Source organism: Physeter macrocephalus, chromosome 12, assembly GCF_002837175.3.
Source record: "Physeter macrocephalus isolate SW-GA chromosome 12, ASM283717v5, whole genome shotgun sequence".
In the NCBI taxonomy this organism is placed as follows: domain Eukaryota; kingdom Metazoa; phylum Chordata; class Mammalia; order Artiodactyla; family Physeteridae; genus Physeter; species Physeter macrocephalus.
Window position 1 is genome coordinate 12,356,939 of NC_041225.1, and position 15,701 is coordinate 12,372,639.

The 15,701-nt window shown below is 52.4% G+C and overlaps 1 protein-coding gene across 1 annotated transcript in view; it reads left to right on the plus strand.

The window, feature by feature from the left end:
• The window catches only part of PAX8 (paired box 8), a 66,884-nt gene that overhangs the window by 3,281 nt on the left and 47,902 nt on the right, over window positions 1-15,701 (plus strand). The window contains exon 3 of the mRNA XM_024129810.1: window positions 318-425. Within this exon, the coding sequence (XP_023985578.1) occupies window positions 318-425 (108 nt within the window). The remainder of the gene's footprint in view (window positions 1-317; window positions 426-15,701) is intronic.

The following is a 15,701-nucleotide window of genomic DNA, read 5'->3' on the forward strand; positions in this document are numbered from 1 at the left end:
TGGGAGAAAGGGGTGATTCGAGAAGGGAGAGGGTCCCAGGAAGCCCGGTAGCCTTTTTTTCTCTGAAGTTAGACTGGCTAAGGCTGGGGCGGCAGAGGTAGAGGGCACCGGGCTGGAGTTCGGGGCTGCTCAGAGGATGCCAACGCGGGATCCTCCGGCCGGGCGCGCGTGCGTTAGGCCGGGCCGAGGTTGGCCACACTTCACCTAAAAATCGTGCGACTCCTGCCTCGCGCTGAGAGCCTCAGGGGTAGGGCCTGGGGAGGAGGTCTAAGGCAGCGGGCAGGGAGTCTCACGCCCCTGCCCCCGGGTCTGTGCAGGGCTGCGGCGTGGCGGTGGGCGCAGCGGGGACCTGCGTGAGGAAGCCCTGAGCCCTCGGCGGGCTGCGAGTGACTCCCCGGCGATGCCTCACAACTCCATCAGATCGGGTAAGGACGCCGAGTGGCCGGGACCCCCGAGCCTTCGCGTCGCCGTGCGCCCGTGCGTACGCTCGGGTCGGTGGGGCTGGGGAGCGTCGGCTCGCGGCTCGCCGGACCCCGCGCGTGGGGGGCACAGCTGGGGACGCCTCGGGCCTGGCTCTCCGCGGCTGCCGTCTAGCCGCTCTCGGGCCCTGAGATCCCTCCCGGCCCCGCGGAGCTGCCCTCCGCAGGCCTGGGTTTCTGTGGACCACCTGGAGCGGCGAGGACCTCTCCGTGGGGTCAGAGGGGTGTCCTTCGCGCCCCAGCCGCGTCTTGCCTGGCCCATGAGAGTGGGCATCCCTGCCCGCTCTCAGGCCCTGCGCCGCGGCCGCGCAGGACTTGCAGCTCCCCTGCCCCCGACCTCTAAGCCCTCGTCCCCGGGTGCGCGTAGCTCTTGCCCGTGGTTCCCGGGCGTCCGGACCGTGAGCCCAGCGCACCTCTCCAGCCAAACGGAAAGGAGCCCGGGGTCCGGGGCCTGGGAGCCGAGAGCGCACTGGGTGGCGGGGGGCGGGGGGGGGGGGCTCTCGGACTCCTCCTTGCCCAGCACCGGCCAGGCGAGGACCCGCGCTCGGGGCGTCCGGCCTGCGAGGACTAAGTCCCCCACGGGCCGAACTCCCCTCCCCACCGGCGCCCGGGCCCAGGCCCAGGCCCTTCGAAAGCGCTCGGGGTCCCTGGCCGCGGCTCCCGCTCTCTCCCACCTCCTGGCCCAGGCCGGGGTGGTCTGTGCCAGGAAACAGCCGCAGGGTCGGGGCCGGGCGGCGCGGTGGGCACGGCCGGCCAGGCGCTCAGCAAGTGTGGACAGCGGGCAGAGGCGCGGCCTGGCCCGCGGTGATGGATGGAGCTGGGCCGGCCGCGGGGAAGGAGATTTATGGGGCCAGGGCGCAGCGCTATCGATTTGGGCCGGTGGAGTGAGAGGAAATCAATATTTCAGATGAATTCTCGGCGAATATGAAGTCCCGCTCGGCAAACGGGACATTTGTTATAATAAGGAGGGTCGGATCGGGCGCGGCGCGCGGCTGAGATCTCAATTTAGCCCAGAGCGCCGCGGGTCCGAGCTGCGCCCGCGCTGCTTCGGGTCTGGGGGCCGAGGCTCCACGGGCAGAGGCGCAGGGCCCCCCAGGGGCGCCGGTAGGTTTCTCCTTCGGGTTCGCTCTACCACCGGAGACGGAGTCCGCAGCACGCTCCCTCCCCACCCCTGTGCCCCTAAGAGACTGGGGCCACCGCCGTCCTGGCCGCCCTCTGCGGGCGCCGGGCCTCCAGGGGCGCGGAGTGGAGACCTCACAGCCCTTCCCCGGGAGCCGCGGGGTCGGCGAGCCAGGGCACCGAGGGGAGCGCCTGGCACCCCTTACCCCGCCCCCACCCCCGCCCGGCCGCCATTCAAGCTCCTTGACCACATTTTGAGGCCAGGACCAGGTTTTAGTCCCTTAGTCTTTAGCCAAACGGGGGTGTAACGAGAGACGTCAGTCCCCTCCCTTCGGGATCATCAGGACGACGGTCTCCGAGGCCGAGCGCGCGGCGCCAGGTGCCAGATTCCACGCCAGGCTGGTCCCGGCCGCTTCTGCTGGGCTCTGGGTTCCTTTCTCACCCACAAGCCCCAACCAACCCCCGACCTTCCCCTGACCTTTCTGGCGGTGATAGGAGTGGGTGCTCCCGGACCTCGAATTTACCGTGCTGGACCAGACCCTTTCCTCTATGTCGCTGCTCGAGAAATAAGACGATGTCACGGTCCCTTGGGTTGGCTTGATTTTGTTTTCGCTACCGATTTTCATTACAGAAGCACTCGTTAGAATAAAAGGAAATAAGGAAGGAAAGAAGAAAGGACACAATTATTTTTACTTTATTTTTAATCAGCAACAGACCCAGATGAGGAGACACAGTTTTTCCATCAGCTCTGAGGCAATTCGCCCTTGGGTTTGGGGAGGGAGCCGTCCACCCCTGGCAGGGCCTGGGACAGAGGTAATTTTCTGTCTAGAGGAGCCAGAGGGGCTTCTTCTATCCTCTCCCCAAAACAAATTAAAAACGAAATCTGAGGCAGAGAGAGGATGAGACTTTCTCCTTTACTTTAATTTAATGCTAATGAAACAGAAGAATATTGCCTAAAACATAGCTCAAAATGTTCAAGACTGTCCCCTGTTTCTTTTCTAAATCCTCTCTAGGCAAACCTGAGGGAGAGAGAGGCCCTCTCTCTGTCCTTCTAATCAGTTGACACCATTGCCTATATTTAGAGCTAAATTCATAAACTGAGCGCTCCTGTTTTTATAAGCCCATTTCTCTTGTAGGTCTTAGAGACTTCCCTCTTTTCCCCCAGGCACTTCCATTTCTGAGTTCGGCTTTGCCTGGGCCTTGCCTGGAGAGCGCCCCTTGAAGCTTCCCCTGGAGCAGAATCCGGGGCGAAGGCGGCCGCGGGCCTTTTTTCGCGGGAGCGAGGCCAAGCGCACCGTTTCCAAAAATCCGAGACGCCCGAGAAAAGTTTTGCGCGGCCTCTGCCTCCCAGGCCGCTTTGGCTCACCTTCTGCGGCGCGCTCTCGGCTGATCTTGCTTCGCAGAGAGCTCTTTAAAGCAAAAAATATAGATAATTTTATATAATTTTCTGAAGGGATGTGGAGAGAGAAGAGTGAATGATTCTGACCTGCCGGGGGTCAGCAATAGAACGGACTGTAAAATCTACTGGGAATTTTGTAGCATCAGGGAACAAAGATCCTCCAAAGCAAGAACGTTTTTTTAAATAGTCAAAGACGCATGAGAAAAGCCACATAAATATTAAAATGTAAACAACACCGTATCCATGAAGAAGAGAGTTTAGTAAAAAGCAAGCAGGCTGTCATTAAAAGTTCTGCGCAATAACTTCCGAGAAGCCCTCTCCCTCAGCTCCTGAAAATAGGTTATTCAAGAAGTCAATGGAGACTTTAGATCAAGGAGGAGCCTATCTGTTCCCTCCTCTTGGTTTTAAAAAGGGGCAAAGAGAGCCAAAGATCTATTTTCTGCCCAGGTTTCTTGCCTGGGTTGAAAATAAGGTCTCAGGATGAAAAACAGTCTTGAGGAACTTGAGGACCATAAAGAGGTATGGGGGTTCCTCAATTCATCTTTGTTTCAAGATGGTCCGGCCCTCCCACCCTCCTCAATGCAAGTTAATTAGGAGATAATTTAGCTACCTTGTGAATTAGTTTTAAGATAAGTATCTTTTCAAGCTTTGTCACTTTAATTGCCCTACTGATTGATAAGAAGTAATTATTTCTAATTGACACTTTTTGATGTTTATTGGAAGCATTTATTTGGGACATTTTGGGGGTGGAAGGAAAGTTAATTAATTTTATCAGTCTATACCCCAAAGGACTCTACCTAATTTTGCTGAAGAGGACAAAGGAAGTGAAAAAAAACAACACAGAAATCAATCTCGGAATTTTAATTATTAAGAGATATTTTGGTTCAAAGGAAGGCATCTCCTATTATAATAACATGTCACAACTTTCTATTTATGACCTCAAATCTTGAATTTTAATGTGGCACATGTTTCATGGGTATGCATTTTCCCAGGGATATATTCATGATCCCTTTATATGCTGACTTCATTTTGGAGGTTACTCAGCTTTGTAATTAATTTTTGTGAGTAGTAAGATCAGTAGAACTCAGTACACTCAGAATAAATGCCATCACTTTTCGTAAGAGCTAACTGTACGAAAGATTTACTAATAGTCATCCTTGTTCTGTAATTATTGATAGAGTTGGGTATAAAGGTGAAACTTTACTTACAGTGACATGCCTTTTCATACCTAAACCTCAAACCTCGGAGTAAACAGTTTAATCATTCACGTCCTCCAGAATGTGTTACCGTGAAAGAGAAAGAAGGGGAAGACTAAAGAGAAAAAGAAAGACACTGAAAGGAGGCAGTGGGGGAGGGGAGGAGAGAGGGGAAGACGGTGGCTGGAGAGAAAAAAATGAAAGAACTTACTTCAGAAAGGACGGTGGCCAGGTGCATGGACACTTTGCCATTCATTATAAGGAAGTCAAAATTCTACCTCAAAACATGTCCTTTTGAACGCGATCTCAACCACAGCCCCTAAGCCACCCCTAACCATCACTGGAACCCCCCAATTTTCTCTGCATACATTAAAAAGGCAGGATCTTTGGGGACCAGCTGGTCTGGATTTGGGGTGTCTAGATGTCCAAGTTTGGATTTGGTGCGCGTGAAAGGGAAGCAAGAAAATACACATTGTCCGCTGGCGGCTTAAAAAGAGATTCAAGTGTTGTTTATTTTTATTGTTCAAGCCCCTGTGATCTTCGCTCCTAGTTGTGTACCCACAAGTCTTTTCGTGGATTGATTTGTGACTCACTGACATAGGAAAACATTTCCACATTAACCCAAAGTGGAGACACACGCCCCCGCACACCCGTGCGCGCCTGACATCAGAGCGGCACCCTCCGACAAGACGCTCTCCTGTGCCCGTTTCTTCAGCCAGTGCCTGTTTCCATCATTTATGTATAAAATCTTGTCTGCTTTTAATGATGTTTCTCCCAGATTACGTGGAGCTGCAAGAATGAGGAAACATTTTAAATGAAAAAGAAATTTAAGACGTACAAACAGCAGATAATATCGCATACCAACCTCACTATTAGTGAAACTGAAAAAAATATATAAATAATGCAAAAAAAAAAAAAAAAAAAACCCGGCAAGGGAGAGTCTGTGCCCGTTTCTTCAGCCAGTGCCTGTTTCCATCATTTATGTATAAAATCTTGTCTGCTTTTAATGATGTTTCTCCCAGATTACGTGGAGCTGCAAGAATGAGGAAACATTTTAAATGAAAAAGAAATTTAAGACGTACAAACAGCAGATAATATCGCATACCAACCTCACTATTAGTGAAACTGAAAAAAATATATAAATAATGCAAAAAAAAAAAAAAAACCGGCAAGGGAGAGTTTAGTAATGGAAAATTCCCCCGCAATTAAATGAAACAGTAATTTAGTGGAGATATGCCTGGATGAATTAGCATTTATTAATTGGTTCTCATAAAAACAATTTGTGTGTGTGTTTGGGGGGGGGAGTGTTTAAAGTATGGATTTTTTCATGGGAAAAGTTCCTCAAATATTCATATCGAATTATGTAGCGATCACGGTCTATTTTGTGAAAAATCCCAATTCTCTCACTGGCGAGTTCCACCTGCACACGGGGAGTGCGGGGGTAAGGGAGAGGAACCCCCTTCAGATCAAAAGAAGGAAGCTGGTTCCCTCTTCTCTTGGGACATTTCCAGGCGTGAAACCAGTTGGCAGAGTCGGCTATGCTTAGGAACATCCAAACCGGGTCCTGAGTAGGCTCCCAGGTGACCCATCTCCTCTGGGACACAACTGACTGAGGCAGAGGAAGCTGCTTTGTGGCTCTGCCCCTCCCCACCCCAGCTTGCTCCAGCATCCTTGCCAGCTCAGGCAGGAACTGCAGTTTGTAATCTCAGCGAGGAGCTTGCTAGGGTTGACTGGTGCGGGGATGTGTTTACTTTCTCTCGCCACAGTTGGTCTGTCTTCAGTTCTAAGCATTTTAAAGCTGCTCTATTTATCAATCCAAGAGGTGCCGACTTCTCAGTTGCGTTGAGAAAGCTTTGAGCTCCGACGTTCTGAGTACACAAAGAGCCAAAAGATAAAAGACACAATTTCGTTTAAGAAGAAGAAAAAAAAGATGATCTTAAAAGGAGAGGGCAGGGGAATGTGCCCCCATTTCAGATTGCAGTTTGCTTTTGTTTTAGTTGCGACTTGGGGAAAGACTTGAGTTACCAGCCCCCAGGAGCCCGCCACTCCCTTCAGAGATAGAACTTCGGGGTATAATGCACTCTCTAAAAAGAAGAGAATGCAATCCCACAGTCAGAGCTCTTTGGGGGAGTGATTCTTTCTGGAGCACCTTAGCCCAGGTTCTTTTGGAGACGGGGCTAAAAGACAGTCTGCTTAGGGAGTGTGTACAATGCCTGCTTCCAACAGAGGTGCTAGGTGTTTCTCTTTGGGGGAAGGAGGACAGAGAAATACAGTCCAAGGGTCTCCTGGTTTCTGAAAACTTCACCCTCCGAGGCCAATCCCAGTTTTCACCAGTCCACAGTCAGCGACCCTGGGATAGAGTTTCTGGGTCAGGGTGGAGCGGGCAGGGGTATCCACCCTTCCTTATGTATCTCCGGTCGTGGCGCTTTTAAGTAGATCTTTGACCATTTGTAATTATGTCCTGAGGTCCAGGGTTAGGGCTGACAAGCCTGTTCGGGTTTCTGAAAACCCCTCCAGACCTCTCCCTTGGCCAGGTGGCCCAGATGAGCAAATGTCTCTTACCTGGACTATGGATCAGAAAAATCTTCATGGGAACACTTCTATTTTAAACCCACAATTCACGTCACTGAGTCCGGGCTTTACCTTGACTGGGGCTCCTTCCCCAGGAAGAACAAAGGGCCTGGGTAGAACCCAGTGTCTCCTTGCTGAGGCACGTCCAAGATGAAGGGGAGGGAAGTTCAGGAGTCCCCCAGGGATATATGGGTCCTGTTTCTGTGTTAATTCCTGAGCATCCTCCCATAGCCCTGAATGCCATAGGAAATGCCAAGGACTGCCAAGGCTCAGCACAGGCAGCCCACAGCCGCTCCAGCTCTGCCCATGCCACGTTCACATCCAAAGACAGAGACCCAATACACAAAGTGCTGGGCACACCCTGGCACTTAGTGAGCCCTCGGTAAATGGAGGCTCTGATTATTATCTCCAGGGGCTATTACACGTGTGGGATTCTGCTGGGAGAGGGCACATCCATTGTCTCGTTTAATTCTCAGGAGTCTACCAAGCAGGTTTGTTATGGATGTTTTTACAGCAGAGAAGAGAACTGATGCTCAGTGAGGCTGATCTGACTGCAGCTGCCTTTCCACTGCCCCCCTTCCCAAAGTCCAGCTCATCAAAACTCCCTGTAGCACTAGCTGGGTTCACGCTTGCAGCTCCATTGGGAACTCGGGCCAGCATCCTTGGCGAGGAGGCTCAAGGGCTCCTACCGATAGCAACAGGTAGGACCTTCAGTCTGTCAGCTTGGTTTCTTCCTTCATCAGTGCCCCTAAGGCTCCAGCTCAATTAAAACAGGCTGTCTCAGTCTTCCCATCTGCAAAATGGGAGCAGAGGTCCCTATCTGGTGTCCCTCCTGGAGGTCCTGTGAGGTGGAAGGAGACGGTCAGCCACTAGAAAAGGCAGAGAGAGGGAGCTTTCTTTCAACGCATCCCCCCAGGCTGCTGTGTTTTCACCTGCACCAAAAAAAAAAAAAAAAAGCAGTTACCCACAGGCACCTCAATAAATTGTAGGCCAGCAGGTATACTATACTCCCTTGGTATCTCCAAACCACACTGGGCCTCCCCGACTGGGTGCATTTCAGAGAATTTGGAGTTAGTGGGTGTGATGCAAACAGCTCCAGAGTTACTGGGAAGACCCGCCCGTGAAGTCAGGGGCTGTCGCCAGGTGCCCCATCCACAGGCAGCAAGTGGGGAGCACTTGAGGTGCTGGATCTCATTTCCCCAAGTTTAGGTTCATTACCTCTGCTGCTCCCTGGGGGTCCCTCTCACTCAGGGGTTCAAAATCAAGTCGTCTGCTCCTTTGGAGCCTCGGCTGAGGTTCCACTTGTACCAGTACCTGGAAAGGGGGTAAATTTTCATGTTGCCCCTTTAGGCTGTGGACAGAAGCCCCCCAGCTCCTGGCTGGTTGCATTTCTTGGATGCAGACCCATCTTTGATTTAAGCAGAGAAAGAGATGGAGAGAGAAAGACCACTTTTTCCCTCCCTTCTTTTCAAACTGTTCTTTCTTCTCCTGTTCTCAACCCCAGTGCCCATCCGTGTTCTCTTCTGCACTTGTTTCCCTAAGTGGCCTTGGAGTGACCTGAGTCATTAGTGCTAATTAGTCCACTGCGACGTATTGCTGCTGTCAGACCAACCGCAGCAGAGGAGTCGGGAGCTGGTTGGGTGATGCATTTAAGAGAAACAGCTTAATCTACTGTCATCGTGTGAACTGCATGTTTGCCCACTGTACGTGTTGCGTTTGATTCTTCAGCTTCTCTGGGAGAACTGTTATTCCTCGGATCAACTCAGGGGCGGCCCTGAGGCATCAAGAGGGCGAGAGACTTTTGAAGTCACTGTGAAGCCAGGCCCCGCGGCCGCCTCTCCATCTCTGCAGGCGGCAGGAGGGTCTACGCCTCAGAGGCTTTGCCTGTGAACCAGACCTTGCTGCTTTCTCCCCGTGTGACGTTAGGCGAGTCAGTTGTCTCTCTGGGCTTGAGTTTCCTCTGTATAAAACACGGGGATATTGCAGGGTTTCTAGGAAATACTGAAAGTGAAACCAGTATCCTCCCCTGGCACACAGCAGCTACTCAAGAATTTTTCCCTGCTCCAGTACGGGGGTCCCCAGGGAGGAAGGTCTCCCATAATTCTCCAGCACAGATGTCCAAACGTTACATTATCTCAGTATTTCCTCTGAAACTCTCCATTAGGAACTTGAAACCCAGCGTCAAAATTTTGCTCCAATTAAGATTTAGGACAGACCTTTTAATATTCCACCTGGATAAAATAATAGGCCTACAACCTAGGGGTGTTGGATTCAGTGAAAGAATTCATGGGAAGTGCTGACTCAGAGCCCTGGGGCTGTGATCACCTGCTACGCCAGCCCAGTCTGGAAAAGGAGTCCTTATTTCATTTTACCAGAAAACCCAATCACAGGGGAAACAGTAGTAGGCTCATGATAGAATGGGCTGCCCGTGGACTTTATGTTGGAATCCAGAACATTCTAGGGTTTTGGTAGAATTGGTCTTAGGAAAGATGAGCTAGGGTGGGCATGCATCTATGTTATGTGTGTAGCTGAGACAGGACCACAGGGAGATGTGCCTTGTGTACTGGCTCTTAATTGACATGGAACCATATGTCTATATAAAAAAAAAATAACAATCCACAAATCTTCTGTCTTCTTCTCTCTTCTCTCGCCTTCCTTCCAGCCCCACCCCTACCTCCTGTCTTATATTTTCCAACTTTGTGTAATAATAATCCAGCTTTGGCACGATAGCAAACCCTGGTTGACATTTAAAAGCCTGGCATTAGCTGAGCACCAAATCCCTGAGTCCAGCTCTGTTTTGCTCTTTCCCTCGAACCTGAGATTGTTCTTGATGCCTGTCAAAATGGAGGTGGCAGGAATGGGGTGATCTCCTGACGTGTCCTCGGGCGCCTGGCTGTGACTTCCAATTGGAGGAAGAGGCTGGGAGGGAGGCTGCTGGGGCAGGAGAGGAGCTGGAGTCAAGCTGGAATCTGAGGGTGAGCGGTTTCATTCAGTTTCACAAACCCTCATGGATGCCACCTGCTGTGTGCAGGGTATCACACCAGTGATGGTGGCATCCACTGCCAGGTTATTCCAGGCAAATGACAGGGGTGAGGGGCACCTTCTCAGGGCAGGGAGCTGAAGTCTTGTGATTCCCTTTCAAAGGCAGCAGACCCACAGCGCCGAGAGGGGAAATAATCAGACAAAACAATTCAGTGCTGGGACGAGGACTGCAAACTAACAGCCCAGGTGGTGAGAGCACCAAAGGTCATTTATGACCAACAGCCGCCCCGCCGCAACCGTGTGGACACCGATAACGGATAAAACTCATCAGGCCTTCTGGAGCCTGGTTGATCCCTGGAGCACTCACTGTTCCAGAAAGGCAGCACGTGGGGCTGTGCTGGATCAGCCACCTCCACGATGGTCTACGCTGGGGCTCCAAATGGCTGGCAAAATGTTGCAGAATTGTAGGTGTAAGTGCCGTGGAGATGTGCCCACTTGGACCAAGTCAGAAGCCTTGCTGGACCCATCCAATGCTTAATCCCCGTGTCTCCAGAGATGTGCAGACTTTATAAGACGTCTCCCTTTAGACAGAGCGACAAGGCCTGTGTCCTTCCAGTCCCCGTGTTCTCTGGTGATATGACAATGCCCCAAAGATCCAGAGCCCTACAAGCCCCTTGTCTCCTGCTGGCCTCAGAGCTGGTTGGACAGGTACCCCCAACTGAGACAGACCTGCCCTGGGGCCTCGGGATTCACCCTCCTGGGAGTGTCCCCCTCTTCATAATCCTCCTTGCAGCCACACAGTCGCTGCCCTGACGGCTTTGTCACAGTTGCTTTCCTCGGAGCCTGGCTGGGTCGGGTTGGCTGGAAGGCGTCCACCTCTCCGGGAGAGCCCAGGCAGGAGCGCGTCATGCCCCCGCCCACACGGCTCTCTGCCCCCACCTCCCTGGAAGTCACTCGCTGTCCCGCCGTGTACACGCGATTGCACACAGCATTGCACACAGCCTTCTATGGTTTGCAGACGGTTTTGTGTGTGTTCATCAGTCTGCCTCGTGGAGATGTTACCCATCTTGAGGCCCGGGAGCCTCTTTCCCCCTGGATGGAGGTGGCTGAAGAGGTGGGGCCTTGAGGGTCCAACACACGTGGTTTTGAATTCCCATTCAACCGCGTGCACCCGTGTGACCTCAGGAGCCGTTTCCCTCGCTGGTGACGTGGACCCGGGGTCCCTGGCTCAGCGGGCTGCCGGGAGGCCCGACGGACCTCACGTCTGTGATGCATACAGCCCGGCCATCCTCAGCCCGCCCTGCTCGATGCCACCTCCCCCTAAAGCCTTCCTGGATTCCTTTCCTCCTCCCCGAGGTCCCTAGCACTTTATTTTTATGGCATGTTTTGCAGCCTACTTTGTGTAGGAATGTTCATCTCTGTGCCTCTCACCTTCTAGACTTGAGCATCACGTGTCACAGGAGCCTCATAGGTTTCATTACACCAAGTAGTCTACCTAGACCCGGAGTTGTTCAAGGCCAGAAAAGGTGAGGCCCTGACGCCACATTTTACCAACAAGGAAACTGAGACCGGGAGAGCTGTGCCTTGCCCCAGATCCCATGAGTATAACCAGGGCTGTCTGAGACAGGGTGCTGCCTTTCAGTGGGTGGCACGGGGTAGAGGGAAGGCTGACCCAGGCGGATGAGCTGCGGACGGAAATGGCAAAGCCCAGTAAGAACTGCCAAGACACACAGACACAAGTGCGCACACATGTACACTCATACACACACTCAAACGTATGCACATACATACACAACACACACTTCCATACACACCGACGTACAGAGATACACGTTCACACATACACACAACCAAGGCTGGGTCAAGGGTGAGCCACAAAGCCACCCAGAGTGCAAAATTTAAGGAGCCCCCCACGCTAGGGCTCATTAAGGGGCAGGATAGGCCCCGAAAGTAAGCGCCTCCTTAAATTTTGTACCCTGGATGCCTGGCTGTCCTCACCCTGGTCTGCGTTCTGTGATACACACACACACACCTACCCAGTTACACCCACGTTCATACATACGTGGGTGATGTGTAGTCACGCACACACACATGCACGTGTGCATACAAGACTCACCCTCTTACACACATAAACACACGCGTGTGCACGGAACACTGTCATTGGTCTGGGGGCGATAAAAATGGCGGCCAAAGAAGTCCGTACTCTCAGACACCCCGAGAGACACAGCCATGAAATTATAGGAGCAGCTGATGATCCCGGACTGAGTCCATGACACTGGACATGGTAGGGAAAGCGAGGTCCCAGAGGTCCGGGGCACCTGCTCTGTCTTGGGAATCAACTGTAGTCGGTCTAGCATGGGGTCACTGACTTGTGACCTCCCTGTTCTTGAAACCTATGGTTTGAGGTCTGGGCAGAGAAACTCCCTGTCCAGCCATGACCCCTGCAGGCCCCCCACTTAAGTTATGGGACGTCGGGAGCCATGGGGCCCGGCAGAGACCTTGTTTTCAAATGAGACCCAGGGACAGGTCCCCTGTCTGGCCAGTGTGGGAGCCACTGGCAATGCTTGGGCCCTGGGGTTTACGGTGACTCTTCCCAGATGGGGACAGAGTTACCAAGAGGGCAGACGACAGCAGCAGGACTTGCCTGTTCTAGAATCTGGCCTCTTGGTCCACCGAGGATTACAACATGGAAGGCAGGTGGCTGAGGGCTGTCACCAGTGAGATCCTCTGCTCAGACCACGGGAATGTCCTCTCTCCGAATCCCCGGGAGCCCTGCCCAGGGTCTTTAGGAACATGCACGCCTGTGCGCTAAACCCATGGGGGAAACGTGAGCAGGAACCGCAGTCTTGTGGACACACAATGCCATGCTTGTTGCAGCACTGCGGGAACTGAACGTTACGAACAACGTGGTGCATCAGGAATACGTTGTGCCTTTGATCTACACATACTTGTATAACTTGCATAAATCAGTGATTCTCAAACAATGTTCTCCTGCCTAGCGGGCAGAGGTGCCCACTCATTGATATAGTGAAACAGAGTAATGGTGGCAGGAAAAAGTACGTCTGTGGATAAAATACCTTTGAGCTAAAGGTGTATTTTTTTTTTTTCCTATATGATGGCCACTACCGCATGTTTTCCTTAGGACCTAGGATCGGATTTAGCAGCACATTCTGATTTTCGCTATATTGAGCTTACTGTTTTGTGGTGTTCTCGGCAGAACACTTTGTGGGACCCTCCAGATGCCCTGTTCCCCGGGAACAGCTGGACTGCCTGTGAGGCTGGAATTGCCTGATGTCCACATAGTGGCTGTGATGCCTCAATTCTGTAAAAGGATGAGGTCCCCACGCCTGCGTCAGAAGGCATCCGGAGCATTTCCATCATGGAGAATTTGCGTTGCCACCATCCCAAGCAAGGAGCCACACCCCTGAGCGCCCTCCTCTCATCTTTACTTTCCCGACAAACCCCCTCCTTCCCAGGCACATGGTCCAATATAGCACGTGAGCGTCGGTCATTTAAGGAACCCAGTTGCTTTGTGGGTTGTAAAGACATGCACAGAAAAGGTGGGCTACTGGATCCGGGTCTCCTGTCACTCAGCTTCACTGGGCCTGCATCCACTCGCCCATCACGCTCTGAGCAGTTGCCCCTTTGTCTCATTCTCAGCTTCCTCCGTGCACCCCTAGAGCCATAACACCTCTGCCTGAGATTTTCTCTGAAGATCCTGTCGCCTCTGAAATTTCCATCCCAGTCACATGTCTTATTCAGCTCAGGCTGTTATGACAAAATGCCACAGACCGGTTGGCTTAAAATACAGACATTTATTTCTCAAGCTCTGGAGGCTAGAAGTCCAAAGTGAGGGTGCCAGCGTGGTCAGGTTCTGATGAGGGCTCTCTCCCTGGCTTGCAGACAGCTGCCTTCTTGCTGTGTCCTCATATGGGCTTTCCTCAGTGCATGAGCCTGGAGAGAAAGAGAGCTCTGGTGTCTCTTCCTCTTCTTATAAGGGCACTAATCCCATCATGAGCATCCCACCCTCATGACCTCCTCTAACCTTAATCAACTCTCAAAGGTCCTGCTTCCAAATACAATCGCAGTAAGGGTTAAGACGTCAACGTATGAATTTGGGGGGTACAGACATTCAGCCCATAACACCAGCCATAGAAATCATGATTTATCTTTCTCCAACTCGGATGTGCAGACCACTTGGTCCACTATCCAGAGATGCTACTATTCCCTGCCCTCTACTGTACTGTGATGAACCTGTCTCCTCTCCTCCTGGCCTCTTTCTCTCCCAAGTGGGTGCTCCATCTGGACGCTGTGCCTGCATCACCTCAGGTTTTACTCCAGCTCCTGAGGAAGCACCGGGTGTCCCTTTGGTCTCTGGCTCTAACTCCCTGGCACACCTGCACCAGCCTGGCAGTGCCCAGTGCACGTCTCTCAACGCACCCCTTCAACCATGCTCAGTTACTTCCAGTTCTTATGACGTGCTCTCCCCAGTCTTGCATCCCCTGGCCACAGAAGCCTGGAGTTCTAACTCTAAGTTGTCTCAAAGGGCATCATTCCTCTAATATTCAGTTCAGTAAGTAAACATCCACCGAGCCCTTCAGTATGGCAGGCGTGGAGTTAGGCTTTAGGGTTACAGGGCTCGAGAGACCATGCTTCTGCTTTCATGCTGACATTCTAGAGAGAGAGGAAAGCAAATTGGACTTTTAGCCACAAGCGGGGAGGGAAAGGAAAGGCTTCAGTCCAGAGAGACGCAAAATGCTGAGCTAGTGGGAGAGGGAGACGAGCTGGGCTGTGAGTGGGGTGGGGTAGGGGGTGCCTGACCTGAGACAGGGGCAGGAATCCACCAGGGGACTCAGGAGGGACCAGCAGGGGCAGAGACGTGACATCCTAGGAGTGTGGGCAGGTTCCAGGGCCCAGGGTCCTGGAAACACGGGGGACAGCAACGGGCCGAGGGGACAGCAATGGGAAGACAGCTGGGGTTCAGACACACTGTGGGGAACGTGGACCAGAGAGGCCAGATGAAGAGGTCCTCTCTGACCCTGCCATCGGGAAGCCTGGGTCAAGTGCACTCAACGTGCCTGTGGCGGGGCTTTTTGCTCACTGTGCGTGGAAACTGCCATCCTCAGCCAGCTCGCCTTCGCGCTCCCCTTGTCGCTGACTTCCGTATTCCTTTTAGTTCTCTTGCTAGAGCCGTGTACCTGCTGACTCTGTCGTCTCTGGGCTTTGTGGTGCTTTTATTGAGTGGAACAACTTGGCAGTAATCTGTGATTGCTAGATGATTTACATTATCAAAACGTTCTGATTTCCTGCCTTTCCCTGCCCTGTTCCAGAGAATCTGAGCCTGGTGATTTTCCGAAATAATCTTAGAGTCCTGCTTGCCCTTCCTTTTAATCCAATTATTAACAGGCATTTGTGGGCAAACCACTGGTGTACAACCCGAGGAGTTTCTATCCCACCCCCCCGACCCTATTTCCCACTATTTCCGTATGCAAACCCATGTTCCAGCTAAGCAGTCTTGTTTCCAAAACACACCATGTACATCGCCACCTCTGTGCCTTTGCCCCTTCAGTGGCAGCTGCCTGGAACATCGTCCCCATTTCCACCCCCTTGACAAAGCCCTGTTCGGGTTCTACTTCCTTAACCAGACCCTCCCTGATACACTCACTTTTTTTTTTTTTTTAATTTATTTATTTATTTTTGGCTGCATTGGGTCTTCGTTGCTGTGCACGGGCTTTCTCTAGTTGCAGTGAGCAGGGGCTACTCTTCATTGCAGTGCGCGGGCTTCTCATTGCGGTGGCTTCTCTTGTGGCAGAGCACGGGCTCTAGGCACGTGGGCTCCAGTAGTTGTGGCACGCGGCTCAGTAGTTGCGGCGCACGGGCTTAGTTGCTCCGTGGCATGTGGGATCTTCCCGGACCAGGGCTCGAACCCGTGTGCCCTGCATTGGCAGGCGGATT